This window comes from Podarcis cretensis, assembly GCF_951804945.1.
Source record: "Podarcis cretensis genome assembly, chromosome: Z".
In the NCBI taxonomy this organism is placed as follows: Eukaryota; Metazoa; Chordata; class Lepidosauria; order Squamata; family Lacertidae; genus Podarcis; species Podarcis cretensis.
In genome coordinates this window covers 10,716,147-10,732,948 of record NC_137184.1, presented here as the reverse complement: position 1 = coordinate 10,732,948, position 16,802 = coordinate 10,716,147, and the positions used below count along the sequence as shown (strand labels likewise).

The following is a 16,802-nucleotide window of genomic DNA, read 5'->3' as shown; positions in this document are numbered from 1 at the left end:
CTTTCAGATTTGAAAATAAGGGACCAGCAGCCTCACCTGTCCGGGGGGCAGTCTATGGGATATCTAACAATCCGGGATAGCAGCGGGAAACGGTGCCGAAATAAGGGAATTTCCCGCCAAAAAAAGGGAAGGTTGACAGCTATGATGTAGTCTTCTTGAGAAGCTGAGACAAAGGGCCGGAATACAGCTCTTTCTAACTCTTATTTCATGCGATTTATTTGTGTGCGCGGGGGGAGGGGGCAGAAATTAAACTGGCAAGTTACTTAACTTTTATTTCTTCACTTTCTATTTAGACAACGTCGGACCGCCTTGCAAAATATCGGACCTGACGAAATCGCATCGCTGATAGGGAACTTGCGCGCTCCTCCTTACCCCGCCCCGCCTCATTGCCAGAGGCTGCTGGACTACAACTCCCGTCACCCCCCACCGCTGCCCATACTGGCTGGGGCAGTGGGAGTTGTAGTCCAGCAACACCTGCAAGGATGCAGCTACACCCCTTCGCCCCCCCTTCGCCCCCCCCCCCGAAGTTTGACTGAGCTCCTTGGAGGAAAGGCGGGATAAACATGCCGAATGACTTAAGGAGCCACATAGCCCCTTTCTTGCTTTCCCTTGGAAGGGCGCGACTCTGTGGTCGAACACTCTCTACCTCCTCCCACCTCTATGGTTACCGGCGGGGGAGGGGGGAGATAATCCTTTTCCGCCACGTGACCTGGAAGAGGATGTACGATAGAGGAAGAGAAAGAAAGCAGGCACTCACGCTTCCGGGTCTGGTTTGCTTGCTGCTGGAGGAGAGGATGCGGAGCTGCGAGAGCAGCAAGAGAAGGAGAAGCACGGATATCTCGTCCACCATGTGAAAGAGGAGCGCCCGACGCCCCACTCCGAGGCTCCTTCCCCCCTGGTCAGGTGAGGGGTTCTCCTGTCCATCAGGCCAGTGTTTATTTATTTTGTGGGGGTGAGGATTCCTGAGAAGTGTAGGTAACGATGCTGTGGAAATAACACTAATTTTGGGAGGGAGTGGGGGGGCGGGAGAGATGTCATGAGCATCTTTTTTTTTAATGGAGCCCTCTTGTTCAGAGGTAGTCTACCTCCGGAAAGCAGTGTTGCTCGGGTGGGGTGCGAAGCAGTGGTACAGAGTTTTCTCCTTGATGTCATTTTTATTAGTATTATCATTTCTGTGGTGCGTGCGTGTGTTTAGTCTGGCTAACGAGAAAGGGGTGTATCTATTAGCCCCCAGAGTTTAATGGATGCTCCCTGCCCAGAAGCAGTCTATCTCGAATGCCACCCAGCAGAACATGTGCCTGTGCATGTGGTAGAGCTCAGGTTCAATATTTGTTTTGCCTAGGTACGGTGGTGGTAAGAACCTCCTGCCTGCCTGAGAACCTTGGACAGCTGCTGCCACATCAGAATAATACTTTAGCTTACACAGAAGACTAAGAATTTGACTTGTATCATGTTACGCATTTAGGAGGTGGGGAAAACCAACAGGGAAGAGTGTTCACCATCATGTCCTCCTTCATTTTTCCTTCATTTGCAAGAGGTGTGTAATAATAATTTTTAGTGCTCATGCACTTTGAATCAAGAGACTCATCCTTGAGACAGCAAAACTAGCTTCTGCAGAGGAGCTGCTTAAACAGTGTTGCATGCTATCTGATAAATTAACCTTTATCATGTAGCAATGAACTTTTTATCATGTGGTATGCAACGCTGCTTAAGCAATTCCTCTGAAGCAACTGGTTTTGTTGTATCTAAAAACACAGTGACTTCTTGTAAAATCTGATTCCTATGCACTTTTGAAGTTTTCTCCTAATGCCTCTTCTCCCTCCCTCCCTCCCTCTCTTTTCTTTTTGCTTACTCTGGAAGCAGAAGCTGGACTAGATGAACCCCTTATCCAATCCTCTGAGGCTTCTATTTCATATTAAGCTGCTCCCCAGAAAGTGTTGAGTATTAGTAATGCTGTGGCTGCAAACCAACTTTCTTAGAAGTCCCAGCTAAGTTATTCTGAGTAATCATGTATGCATGAGATATCTCAGTTAAAAGGTGGACCTTAATGACCCTCTAAGGTAGGTCAGTATTATCTCCATATTGCAAACAGGGGTTTGACTGAACTTGGGAGAACAGTGAAATATTTATAGCTGTCTGGCTTTTGGTAAGATTTGAACTGGAAAGCTTCAAGTTCACAGCTCAGTCTCTTACTCACTCTGCTGCTTTGTGTCAGCAGCAGATGGGAAGTTGTAGTTGAAAACATCTGGAGGAAACAAGGTTGGCAAAGGCTGCTTTATATTAATTGGGGAGGTGATGAGAACTACATTTCCCTTCCCTGAGGAGGAGGAGGAGGAGGAGGAGGAGGAGAGCAAAGCTCATGTGGATCCATGGTCCCATTTGATGTGTACGTTTGGGATGCAAGTGCTGGGTTTGTTTGGATTGCTAGTTTTTGATCCCCTTGCCTTCCTTACTCTTACATACACATCAAGTCTTCCTGGAATGCATCCCTTTTACTTTTCAAGAAATCATACAGTTTCAATTTGTTTGCCCAGATTTCTCAACTAGTCTCTAGCATTGTTATGTGGCCTGCAATTCTTTCAAAAAGTCCAATGAAATGTTTCCAGTAAAACTCCTCTTTTTTGGCTGAAAGTATCATTTTACTAGTTCTTTAAAAAAATCACAGATCTCTCCCATAAGAAAAGCCCTGCCAGATCCCAAAAGGTCAAGCTAATTCACTGTTCTTCAACCCTGGATGAGGTTGGACTACAACTCCCATCATCCCCAGCTATTTTAGCCAATGGGAATTGTAGGATGATGGGAGTTGTTGTCCAACATATGGGGACCCGAAGCTGAAAAGCATTGGCTGTAATCCACCATCTTGCTTCCTGCAGTGGCCAACCAGATACGTCTGGAAGCCCTTAACCAGAGCATAAGATCAACAGCTCTACCCCAGCCTCAGTTCTTTAGAGACATACTGGCTTTGAAAACGGAGTTGCTAAATAGTCATTCTGGCTTAGAGGGATTGATAGACCTCTGCTTTCCCATGCTTTCGGCTAATCCCTTTTTAAAGCCATTTAATGTAGTGACCAACAGCATGTCTTGTGACAGTGGGAAGAGTTCTGCTGTTAGTTGTCTTTTAATTTTACCAAAGCAAAACTCTAGAATTTGAGTTATTTATCTTGTTTTACTGTGCTGCCTTTTCTCTTGGCACTTTTATTTAATTAATTTATTTTTATTTATTTTTGCTTTAGAAAAGCCATAAGCACTTTCTCATGATTTAGCAAGTTGCTGTTGCTATGGCAACAGGTGTTTTCTCAACAGAGCCAAGTTCCTTTCTACCTCAGAGATGCTCTTAATGCATTCAGAGCTGCTTAGAGTTTGTCTGCCTGTGACATTAGAGTAGTCATTACTTGCTCTACCTCTGTTCCTTAAATCCCCTGTTTCTCATACATGTCTGCAATCTGAGACCTAGGTGTAGCATCACCATAAACGATGCCTTCTGTTGTGTGCCTGATGCTTATAGCAGTGAGTAATTTTAAAACGCAGGTGGCGCTGTGGGTTAAAGCCTCAGCGCCTAGGACTTGCCGATTGAAAGGTCGGCGGTTCGAATCCCTGCGGCGGGGTGCGCTCCCGCTGCTCGGTCCCAGCGCCTGCCAACCTAGCAGTTCGAAAGCACCTCCGGGTGCAAGTAGATAAATAGGGACCGCTTACCAGCGGGAAGGTAAACGGCGTTTCTGTGTGCGGCTCTGGCTCGCCAGATGCAGCTTTGTCACGCTGGCCACATGACCCGGAAGTGTCTCCGGACAGCGCTGGCCCCTGGCCTCTTAAGTGAGATGGGCGCACAACCCCAGAGTCTGTCAAGACTGGCCCGTACGGGCAGGGGTACCTTTACCTTTACCTTTAATTTTAAAAATAGACCACATGGAAAAGAAATAGAGGAATGAAGCCTGATTACTTCTGATTACTAGTGGTTTTACTATTTATACCTGGGTTACCTGTTCGTGCTGTCTTCGAATTATGTTGGATAATGTTAGGAAAGCTTTTAATGTTTGAAGTTTTATTCTGTTTAATACTCTGTTGGGAGCCGCCCAGAGTGGCTGGGGAAACCCAGCCAGATGGCTGGACTATAAATAATAATAATGATGTTATTATTATTATTATCAAGCACCAACAGTGTTATAAAATAAATAAAAAAGAGTTTTGTAGTTTCTCTTTTTTATTTATACTATATCTGTATACTATTTTATCTTGTATTTATTAAGGGATTGTTACTTTAACTTCATAATAAAGTTCCATTTTGTGATATAAGCCAATGTGATGTTGACAGATAAAGCAGGGACAGGGAGCTGAAGCCAAACCCAGCTCCCAAAGGCTTCTCAGCACAGGTCCTGAACCTAAGCCCTGTTTCCTTTTATATAATTTATTGCTTCAGTGGGACAAATCTATTTCAGAACTCATTGGCTTGGATTCTTTTTTCCTTGCAAGTTTTTGTATTCGTTTCTGATTTAACACTTGGCAGATTTCTCTTGAGCTTGATAGACCTCAATTTAAAACTTATGCACCCTAAATCAAAAAGGTGCTAAACTGATATACCGTTGTTGTTGTTGGTTTCCTTTTTTTAGTACTTACTCCTAAGATGTGAACTTTAGGTGTCATGACAAGTAATTGTCTTGCAGCTTCATGCCGCCAGCACCTGCCTTTTCTGTTTAGAAAATCCTGGAGGAAGTGCTGTCTGGCTGGAAACCTGAACAGGAACACTCATGGGAAGGGGCAGAAGATACTCTTAAACATTTTGTTGCAATGCCCATTTGTTACTTAACACTGATTTACAAAAACTACTAGGCTTATAAAACATGAACAGCATATTTATGTTCTCATAGAAACAGAGCTGGAAGGGATCTCAGAGGTCATCCAGTGCAACCCTCCTTCTCATGTGGAAAATCCCATTACACATCACTAATTAAAAAAAAAGGCTACCATGCAGTCCGTTAGAAGATGGAGGCAGATCCCAGGCAGTCTGTTAGATTGCCAAGTAGCTTATAAAGTCAGGACATTTTTACTAACATTTAGTCAAAGTCCCCTTCCTTGTTATTTGAACCTGTTGAGTCCCTATCCTCTAGAGCAACAGCAAACAAACCTGCTCTGTCAACTGTGTCTGGAGACACTTGCAGTGACATATCAGGTGTCAAATGGGAGAAGCTGCTCCAACTGCTCTTTGCTTCAGACAGTTACAGGGCTAGGGGACAAAGGTGTCCCTCACTCCTTCTCTTGCTAACAAGAACAAATAAGATAAGCTGTTTATAGTGTCTTTCTTGGAAATCTGACAATAATTGACCAGTCAGTTGACTAGCAGGCTTTACCCTAATCCAACAATAGTGAGCGGGGTGCCTCTCCATTTTTTCTGGACTATAGCACCCAACAGTGACAGGCAGCAAGGCCTATTGAAAGGAAAGATGGGCACAGTAGTCTGTAACATTTGAAAGGCAATACACTGGGTACCCCTGTACTACTATTGTCCTCAGGGCCACTGCAGGGCTTAGATCTTAGATTCTCAAAATCAGAGAAGATCTTTACTTGTTCTAAGATGTTAAACCAACCTTTAATCCTTATCTTAATTAGCCTCAGCTACTTGTATTCTGTGCAGATCCCATGCATTATACTGACTTTCTTAAAGTAAAGGTTGGAGGGTTTAATATGGATGGAAACAAGAACTGATATCTGCTTTTTTCTGCTATATATACTTAGAATGTTTCTAGTACCAGATTGTACAGCACCTGTAATTTGAGAGAGATGCAGATCAGGGCTGAGAAAACCCCAGCTCCCTACTTCCCCTTGGAGTGCCAATAAAATGTGATGTAGACATATAGAAATAGTGGCTTTTCTCCCCATGCCTTAACTCCAAGCTGTCACCTGAGATCAGCCTTTCAAAGCCCAGTGCCCTCAAGATATTTTGGACTACAACTTCTATCACCTCTGACCTTTGGCTATGCCTAGCTATTGGAAGCAGATTGTAGTTCAAAACATCTGGAGGGGCAGTAGGTTGGCAAAGTCTGCCCTAGACCCTTCTGAGCATTTGTGTTACTATTGCTACCACTAAAGCTTCCATTTTATAGTCCTTTCATGGGTGCATTCTTGTGAGAATCTTTGGTGCATATTTATGCATTTATTTGGGTTTCTAGCCTGCCCCATCCCAAAGTACTCAGAGCTCATAATATTTAAGTGGATCTGCCCTCTCCTAATGTTTGACTGCTAAAAGACAGTTGGAATGAAAATATTTTATGTGTACAAAAGCTTGCAGTACAGTGGTACTTCTGGTTATGAACTTAATTCGTTCCGGAGGTCCGTTCTTAAGTTGAAACCATTCTTATCCTGAGGCGCACTTTCACTAATGGCGCCTCCCACTGCGCAACTTCCGCTCGCATCCTGGGGCAAAGTTTGCAACCGAGAGCAACTACTACTTCCGGTTTAGCAGAGCTTGTAACCAAACGCATGCGTAACCAGAAGCGTTCGTAAACCAGAGGTTCCACTGTACTGAAAAGTGGAGATGGAGAAAATCTGCTTCAAGTTTGCAAATAGCTGCAAACTTGCAAATAGCCATTCATCTGTGGCAGGTCGCAATTGGATCCAAATTTTGAAAACTCATAGAGAAAGTTGGTTCTTTCAGGTTTTCAGAATGGCAGAAATGGACATGAAAGGCTTGTAAAAAGTGTGTGTGTGCGCACGCGCACACACACACACACACATGTGCTAATACATTTGGGGGGATTTATTTATTTGCAAAGTTGGGTCCACTTTCATAGTCTTGAAAACCAATGTTTATCTTTTGCAGCACACTGATGAAATGGAGCCTGGAACAAATTCTTTCAGAGTGGAGTTCCCTGACTTCTGTAGCACCGTTTTGCAGAAGCTGAACCAGCAACGCCAGCAAGGGCAGCTCTGTGATGTTTCTATTGTTGTTCAGGGACATTTGTTCCGAGCCCACAAAGCTGTCTTGGCAGCCAGCTCCCCTTACTTCTGCGACCAAGTGCTCTTGAAAAACAGTCGACGGATTGTTCTGCCTGACGTCATGAACCCCAGAGTGTTTGAGAACATCCTTCTGTCAACTTACACTGGGCGCCTGGTGATGCCTGCGCCAGAGATTGTCAGCTACCTCACAGCGGCAAGTTTTCTTCAGATGTGGCACGTGGTAGACAAATGCACTGAGGTGCTGGAAGGAAACCCTTCCGTCCTTTGTCAAAAGTTGAATCGTGCCAGTGACCACCAGTCCCCCAGCAGCAGTAACTACAATGGCCTGGTGGAGAGCTTTGAGATAGGGTCTGTGGGGCAGGCAGACTTCCACAAAGTGCAGGATGGTGAAAATGAAGAGGAAAGCTCGAAAGATGAACTGTTGTCTCAGCTCACAGAACATGAGTATCTCCCCAGCAATTCTTCAACAGAACATGACCGTCTGAGCACAGGGATGACAAGCCAGGATGGAGAGGAAGGAGCAAGCGACAGTGCTGAGTATCAGTACGCCAGGCCCCTTTACAGCAAACCGAGCATCATGTCTCACAAGCGGTGGATCCATGTGAAGACAGAGAGGTTTGTGCAGGACTGCGAAGGGGTGGAGGTACATGGCCCTTACGATGAGCAGCAGGTGTCTGAATCCATGAATGCCATTCAAGTGAGCCACTCTGTCCCGACGTCTGGCCCCGAAGACCTTCGTGTCAATGAAAAAAAGATGGAGACAGAGTTTGGTGAGCAAGCCAATGAAAGCAATTACGATGAGCAAGTGGACTTCTACGGCTCTTCCATGGAAGAGTTTTCTGGGGAAAGGGCTGATGGGACACTCAGCCTTCAGAGACAGGACGCTGGGGTTGCTGCAGGTTATGGAGATAGCATGGACGTTCCCTCGGGGATCAAGGAAGAAAATGCCCTGTCTGGGTTCTCCACAGCTGACAAACTTTACCCCTGCCAGTGTGGCAAAAGCTTTACCCACAAAAGCCAGAGGGACCGCCACATGGGCATGCACCTCGGCCTGCGGCCTTACGGTTGTGGCGTGTGTGGTAAGAAGTTCAAAATGAAGCACCACCTTGTTGGCCACATGAAAATTCACACAGGCATCAAGCCTTATGAGTGCAACATTTGTGGGAAAAGGTTCATGTGGAGGGACAGTTTTCATCGGCATGTAACGTCTTGTACAAAGTCATACCAAGCCTGTAAGGTGGAGCAGAACACTACTGATATGAATTGAAAAAAGGTGCCAGGCAGTGGGGTGGGGAGGGTGTATGGGAAGGGAAAAGGCAGAGAGAACCAGATTACATAACTGCATCATAGAGTAACACAGAATGTATATGTTGCACAGAGTGTGCCATGTACTACGCTGCTGAGATTCTGGATGGTTTGTTTTTTTTTTTAAAAAAAAAAATCCTATAGCACAAGTGGGATCACCTGTGGAGGCAAGCAGGGAATTCTGCCCAGGCTACAAGTAAGGAGGCAAGTTTGAGTGGCGGTACTTTAGTGTAATTATAATTATTGCTATTTATTATTCTTTGTGTTTTGGTAGCACTTGAGGAGAGGGGTTCCCTCTCATCTCATTAGTGTTCTCTGCTCTCAGTGAGTCTGCATATAGATAGCTGCACATCCTGAGCGCCTTGGTTGGATGACTGTAGTCCCATGTTCAGAAGTCCTTGTGATTTTGTTCAGCCAAATAGATATATGAGCAGTTACCTTTTATGAACCAAAGGGGCAATTATAGATACTTTAACACAAGTTGCTAGACAACTTTCAGGGGCCGACAGCTTTAACAAGTGGCTGCTTTTTTAATCAGTCAAGCTTTGAGTTCCATTGACTGGCTCTGTTTATCTTGGCAGAGTGATTCTGCGTCATGCTTATTTTTTAATTCTTTTGTAAAGCAGTTGGCTATTTTGTGATGGACACTTTATATAGAGACAGATTAAACTATAACCTCATCTCTCTCCAACTCCTCAACCCCTCTCCCTGTTGTGCCTCATACAGCTAGCCAGTCTGCACTTTTGGCTGCCACAATAGTGAGTATCATGTTTGCTCCCCAGTTGGAGATTTTCTGGCACTTGAGATTCCAGGCAGACATCTGTCCAGTTTTCATTTTTTTCTGTTTTGGGGTATTTGCTTTGGGAAGTGTTGGTTAGGTACCAGGACTTCAGAGAACAAAATCCAATGTACTGAATTCTGTGTCACAGTTTGCAATGAACACTTTTGGTACTGATCTCCTCACTTAACTCAGGTGGGGAGCCATGAGGGACTGAGGCTGGGGAAACAGCTCTATAGGAACTTACTCTGTATCACTCTCTAAGGAAGCTGCTTGATGATTAAGAATCAAAGAATGGCTACTGCTGGATGCTCCCCAACGGTGCTGTGCGGACATCTCCAAACCTGGAAGCAGCTTGTGGATTTCTGAACATGATTCTTATCCTCTGTGAAGGAAGAATTTTTAAACACTGGATACCTTTTTTTGTAACCACAAGTAGTTTTAAATTTTTAAAACTAGAACTGCTGTTATATTCCTTCCTTCTCACTCCTTTTGTCACCCCAACTACAGGGTGAATGCACAAGATGGAAGAAACTTGGAATGGTCAAAGCATTTGTGCTGCTGTTTGATAGTAATTGGGGTGCAGAAATCCCCCATATTTGCTGTGGACAGAGGTTGTCATATATGTTGATTGGCAGATGAGGTGTTCCTTAACAGAATACTCTGCCGGTGCCAAGGAGGCTTGCTAGTGCCAAGGCATGTCATTCTGCCCCCGCCCCCCCAAACTTCAGCCTGGATAGAAAAAGAGGTGGGGAGATTGGTGGACCTTGTGCATATTCACATAGGCAAACATTTCTGGGGTTATTACCCTCTTCCCTTAACTACAGAGTTTAAACAAACTTTTCATGTGATAAGCTGGGCCTGGAATATGAGTGTCTGGCACAAATATGGGTTTGGTTGTTTGGTAAGGTTGTAGTGCTGCAACTTCTCCTTTGGTGGAACTATTTAATGGCTTTTACTTACAAAAAAACATGTTAAAAGCTTTTCTAAATCAACACAAGATCAATTTTTGATATATCTTTCCCCCCCTCAGTCATCGGCAATCCATTTATGATATTGTTGTTGTTGGCACATGCAACAAGAAATAATCTGCTGTTTTCCCTGCTTAGATGAGCTCAGCAGCACACCAGGGTGGAAATGGCTGTCACTAACTTGAACCCTACCAAACAAGTTAGCCCAACAGGGATCTTCTTGCTAACACTGTAACCTGCTAAATGTATAGAAGCACTTTGTATTTAAAAACAAAACAAAAACCATTTCTAAATGTTTTTTTTAGAACTTCCAAGATAGATATATATATTCCCTCTGGTTTGTTTTCTTATTCATGTTGTCCGTTCAATTTTTTCCTTGTCTTCAATCTTGAAATTTTATATTGATAAGAAGCTTTTGGTTTATATGAGCACAGGGTCTGGGGTTTGTGTAAGAAGAACTGATCCTAAGGGTCTGCTTTTAGTTTTGTCTTCTTTTTTAAAAAAAAATCCTTATTGCCTTAGAATCTCCAGGAAGCCATTTTATTTGCAGGTGTGGGGAAACTTGGACTACCCAGTTGCTGCTGAACTACAGTTCCCATCATCCCTGACCATTGGCCATGGTTGCTGGCTGATTGGAGTTGTAGCTCAAATATTCCCTGCTCCTGTTCTTTGGGCTCTGTTAGGGAAAAGAGGGTCTGTACCTCTTATGGCTCACCACAGCATTTCTCAGCTTTCCTTGCGCTGTGACCTCACTCAATCGTTTCCTCTGTGCTGCCAATCTAGCCATAGCAAATGGAAGGAAGGCTCAACCTGCCCCATTCTGACTGCCAACATTTTCTACCTGCCCTGCTATTGTGCTCTTAACTGCTTCTTGATGTGACACATTTAAGCAGGCAAAGCTTTTCCTGCAATGGAGAACTGGGAGTGGGGAAACCTCACCTGTTTAAATGTTGCATGTTAATCAGCTACAAGAGTCACTGGAGCAGAGGTCTGACAACCCTACTCCAAACCAGAGTTCCTTCAGGCCTGCCACAAAAGCTGTTTTGCTTAATCCACTGGGGAGTTCTTCTGTACAGGCACCATAGATGGGAAGCAAATGGTTCTCCTTTTGCTTCATAAGGACTTGTGCATATAGACTTATTGGCTGGATTATCTCCCTCTATTAGCTTGATGCCTTCTCTGGACAGGACATACAGAGGTCAATTGAGTTTAGGAACAGTTTTTGAATAACCTATGACTACAGAGCTTTGAAATGTAGGTAAGATGGTAAGGGGTTTCCTACTGGAGTGTAAGATATAAAAGAACCTTTCACTGTCCCAGTTCTCATGTCATGGTATCCCAATGGCACCTGCTTCGTTTCTCCCCTTGGCTTAGTGGTATGTCAACCTGTCTTGATTTTCTCCAACCAAGACTGTGATTGGTAAACCAACAACAAACCTTAGTTTCACTTTGTGGTTTGTTTTGGAGCAAAACAAATCACGTTCCGCTGTTCAGAGATTGTGGTTCCTTGCTCTTGACTTGTGCTAATGGAGGAGGAGTAAATCAGGAGCTATAGGTTAATTATGGTTCACCATGATGTGTGAATACTGCCATTTTCACTTTCAGTGTTAAATACATGGGGGGGGGGGATATTCTCTCCAGGAACTTGGACTGCAATCCTGGGCCAGTTCAGAAAATGGGTGTGATGGTGTTAAGTTCCTGATGGCGGCAGTTCCAAACTGACTGGCTTACACATAGTTGACTGGTCATTATTCTTTGGCCCTTTCTATTGGGTTGTGTGGGAAATTCTACCACAAGTAGCTACTGGGAAAGGTTAGGCCCAAAGCTTGGAATTTGTACCCCTCCCAACAGTTCTGTTCATGGGCCCATAATTTTGTGCATAAGGGAGATGAAAGAGCAATATAATTTACCACCATGCTATGCTAAGTTCCCTTTATTAATAAGGGAAGTGCTAACTAATGATGCCTTGCCAACAAATCTGTAAAAATTTTATGCTACTACCATCCTTGTCATATTTGGGGTGCTTTATGTGACTTACATTCAAAAATGAAACACGACTTTGAAATTGTATAGAATGCTTTGGTATCAGGGACGTGCTTCAGTTTTAGAGCAACCTTCCTCAACCTGGTGCTCTCAAAATGTATTGGACTACAACTCTAGTCAGCACCAGACAACATGGAAGCGCACCAGGGTAAGGATGGGAAATGGGGAGAAAAAGCCCTTGGATACATTTGAAGTAAAGCCCCATCTGCACTATAGATTTAAAACAGCATCATACCACTTTAAACAGTTATGGCTTCCTCCAAAGAATCCTGGGAACTGTAATTGATTGCAGGTGCTGAGAGTTATTAGAAGACCCCTTATTCCCTTCATAAAACTACATTTCCTGGAATTCTATGGGAAGAGGTATTGATTGTTAACCTAGGATTCTTTAGGGGAAGCCAGGACTGTTTAAAGTGGTATGATACTGGTTTTGCTTTATAGTGCAGATGGGAGTTGAGTCTTGAAAAGGGCAACTAGGATAGTATATCACTTTATTTCATTATAGCTTTTGGTGGTCCAAAAGCACACAGTGCAAGTAGATAAATAGGTACCACTCTGGCTGGAAGGTAAACGGCGTTTCCCTGCACTGCTCTGGTTTCGCCAGAAGCGGCTTAGTCATGCTGGCCACATGACCTGGAAAAACTGTCTGTGGACAAACGTCGACTCCCTCGGCCGAGATGAGCGCCGCAACCCCAGAGTCCTCTGCGACTGAACTTAACTGTCAGGGGTCTCTTTACCTTTACTATATTCATGCTGATTTGTGAAGCTAAAACTGCTGGGTTTGGGAACTCTCTTTTTCCTGATCCTTAAAGGATTTTAAGAGGTATTAACCACAGACCCTGAGTGCTTAACGGGTGATTTGTCAACACTTTGCTAACACAGCATGCTTCACAAGTTGAAAAGAGTGTAGATTTACTGTAAAGACTGCTTCTGGAATTCCCCACCCCTTCAAAGTGGCAAATCTTATGTGTTGAATGTTTTAGGGCAGATGCTATTTCTAAATATAAGAGTCTATTTTAAAAAATATTTGTTTTTATCTGGTAGTGGAATGTTCATACATTCTGTAAGCATACACATTTTAATTCAAATATTTCTATTTAATTTGGATAGTTAAAATCATTAGAACTAGCAGCTGGAGCCCTGAAGGCAAAGAGCTGAAAAATGATTTGCATATTAACATTTCTTTTTAAAGCAAGGTCATTGTCATACTTCTTTGCTTGAAAGCTGCTTCCTGCATCAGCTACTGCTGCTTTTCTTCAACTTTCCCTTCTGGGCTCCACTATGTTTCTTAAATAAATGTAACTGTTCATATGCGAGTGAGGTGAACCTTTCTTGTTCCTCTAAAAAAATTCCCCCTCAAAAGCATTGTCACTTGTAATATTACAGTTCCATATCCTGTTGATCTTCTGTGAGTTGTTACACCTATATTGCAAAGGATGGATAATTTGATATCTCTTTTAATATTGCTGTCCTAATAATGTACAGCATGGTTTTATGTGACATTACTGTTTCATTGTTTTCTTCTTATAGAAGAGTCTGTTGGTCTTTTGTATAACATGTTTTAATAAATGTTATCTGTCTTTTCCCCCCCTGGATTTTTACATTTATTTATCAAAAATATCATTGCACTTGATAATACACATTATAGGTCTTGAAAACTTTATTGTGGCTTAATGAACTTGCTGCAGGATGGAAGTCTGTGAAAGCTTATGCTAGACTTGTAAATACACCAACAAATGTTACTATCCTGCCACCACCTCCCTCCAGAAAAATACCAACCCTGATTTCCATGCTGGATGGAACTGAAGAACTGCATTGCAAAATTAGGAGAAGTGCAAATTTGAAAGGTGACCTGCATTTTTGATTGCTTGTTTCAAAAAATGCAAGTTAGGTAGGTCTGTCTTTAAGGGAAGACAGAATTGAATTTCACCCTGATTTCTGCTCTTAGATTACTAAAAAAAAAAGTTGACCAGTTGGACTGGCAGAGGAAGAATGGATCACTTGGTCCCCTCTCCATCAAACTCCGTTGTATCTCCATGCCAATCATGGAAGAGGGGACTTTACTTCCTCTGGCTAACACAGGAACCAAATGGGCTGGCAGAGGAGGAATGGGCCAATGCACCCTTCATCCACCAGCCTGGATACTCGCCTACATGGAATTCCTCGTCACCTATGGCTATCAAGTGAGTTCTTAAGTAAAAAACCTGACTCAAAGTGGAAAGAAAGTTACAACTTGTAAGATGCTTTGTGTGTTTGTTATAACAAGCTAACGTGACTACCACTCTGAAACACCTCTGATTAGAAGTGACTTTAAAATGGAAATTGAAGCCTGGGCTTGTGCTAAATTTTGTATCAGAATGGGTGCTTTGTTGTATTTTTGTGTTACGTACAGAGCCTGGTGAGAAAAGCAGGAAAAGAGAAGCAATAGATAAGCTTTTGTCTGCTTACACACCATGCATTTAAAGCACAAACCTACATAAAAAACACACCTGGGAAGTGTAGTTTGAGGCTGCTGAAAATTGTAGATCTTTGAGGGGTAAACTACAGTTTCCAGGATTCTTTGGGGAGGGTGCTGTTATGACATTTGCTTACGTTCAGCGTTGCACTATGGTGAATTTTCCATCAGTGCAAGGTTTCTCCTTGTGCAATTGAATGTTACCTCCCTTTTTGCCCCCTGCATGCCTACTAAATCTGCTCTGGGGGTTCGCCAAACACACTGGAACAATTTGGGAGATGGTGCAGGGCACAAGGTGGCAGAAGTGTTGGGAGAAAGGTGGCAGATAACTGGTTTCTGATATGCACAAAAATAATGTGATACCATTGTGAACAACATGAAGACTAGCCTCAAGGAAAGATGTCCAGTTCCACTCATCAATGTTCAAATGAATACAGGGAAAAATACAAGGATAAGTAACTTAACACTGTAGTCACAACAAACGGAATTTAATTTCCCCATTTTGTCAGGGTATTCATATTTGGAAGTTTCTTTCCAAAACATTAAAAAGATATATCCAGTCTCAACAAATTTGCCCTCTATACAGCTGTCATAACTGACATTCCGTGCTCTGGACCAAGAAGAATGTTTGCTTTCCAAACAAAGTGGGTGAACTTCAACTTAAATCAGGTCACTTTGCTAAATCCACAGTAAATTCAATATTCGTGCATAAGAACCTTCTTGCTCTACACAGTTTTGAAATAGTGAACATGTTGATTCAGTGCCCTTTCCAAGTTTCTTCACAGAGGGGATATTGTGTGCTGTATATATATATATATATGATCTGTTGTGCATGAATAGTTCAAGTCTAGCATGTAGAAAACCTGTAGGAAAAGCTAGAATAGGGATTCAATGTAAATTATACACATTTAAACATTTAAAACAAAAGAAACCCCTTTCTTAGTACCATGTCAACGTTTTGACCTAGCTGTTGATATAACCAAATCCTGAAGCAAAATTGAGATTAGGCTGTTTATGGTAGGATTAATTGTACTATAATCATGTGGCATTATATTGCTTGCTGAATATGGCCATAAATATTTTTCAAATCACAGAAGCATCCTACAAGGTCTATTGAGATGAGGTCTTAGTTAACATCACCTAACCTTTTGGTTTGCCTTTCTGGCCTTTGCTGATTTGCTCAGCTGGTGTGATGTGTTTAGAAACATTACTTTTCTTCTTACTGAAAATATCTACATGATTAATTCGAAGCTGTGTGAAATCTTTGCTTTACGCTTCATAATCAGGCTTGCTAGTGATGTACCTGAGACACTTTGGAAATTCTACCACGTTGAACAGTTGTGAAAGTTATTTATACTGTATAGTTCACATTTCCTAAAGGAGAGGAATTTCTGGAGCATAATGCAACTTTTTTACCCTACACCATAGAAATCCACAGTGTAAACACCCACATAAATACTGATTTTTAAGTACACACCAAGCCAGAATGAATTGTGATCTTACTAACCTCCATGTCCCTGGAGATACCAGTCACTGAGAGTTCATGATTATAAGAATCTAATGCTCAGCTTTAATCAGTTTATAAACTTTGGACCCCCAAAATGGAAACCATTTAAATTAGCTTATTTTTGCAGAACAGGAAGACAAATACAGATTAGAAATGTTAAATCTGCAACACATGCTTGTTGTGGAAAACCCCAAGAAGTGTGATTTTTTAAAAACTTTGTACAGGAGGCTAGGTTCTACACACCCTCCTTCTTCCAGACAAGCAGTATTCACTATCAGTTAAATGACATATTCCAGCCAGGCAAAAATATTTGGAATGCAAAGCAGAGCTAGTGAGGGATGTGACCTGGAGAGAGAGGATGCGGACTGTGACATTTCAAACCAGTGTCCACATTTTTCAGGTTTTCCCCTGTGTGCAGACTAACACCTTGTGATTATTCTCTTATATATGCACCCCTTATTGGGTCAATAGGCTACATGGCAGTATAAGCTCACACAGTGCTCTCCTATGATCATGTCCCACCCACAAGGTTGGTAGTGGCCCCACACATTAGTAATATATTTACAGGAGGGCCATCTCAACCACCAAGGCTTGTTTACTACATTAAAAAAGAAATACTTAAAACACATTCTGATTTAATCATTTTGCTTTGAGTTTGTGGGGAGCTACTTTCAGTTTTCTTCATTTTTATAGTTCCATCTTTTTATATAATAGCAATGTGTGTGAACGAAGCCCTGTTTTATTGAGTGCAACATTATCGAAGGAAAAAGCACAGCATTTAAATGCCACTTTATC

The 16,802-nt window shown here is 42.6% G+C and overlaps 1 protein-coding gene across 2 annotated transcripts; it reads left to right on the top strand.

The window, feature by feature from the left end:
• Positions 1-769: 769 nt before the first annotated feature.
• Positions 770-13,630, top strand: ZBTB43 (zinc finger and BTB domain containing 43). 2 transcript variants are annotated; one of them, XM_079962152.1, is made up of 3 exons: positions 772-903; positions 1,864-2,060; positions 6,812-13,630. In XM_079962152.1, exon 3 carries the CDS (start codon positions 6,824-6,826, stop codon positions 8,213-8,215), a length of 1,392 nt encoding a protein of 463 aa, XP_079818278.1. In that variant the 5' UTR covers positions 772-903; positions 1,864-2,060; positions 6,812-6,823; the 3' UTR covers positions 8,216-13,630. The 2 variants fall into 2 exon arrangements, with proteins under 2 accessions (XP_079818277.1, XP_079818278.1); XM_079962151.1 differs by lacking the exon at positions 1,864-2,060 and having other exon boundaries at positions 770-903.
• Positions 13,631-16,802: the final 3,172 nt, after the last annotated feature.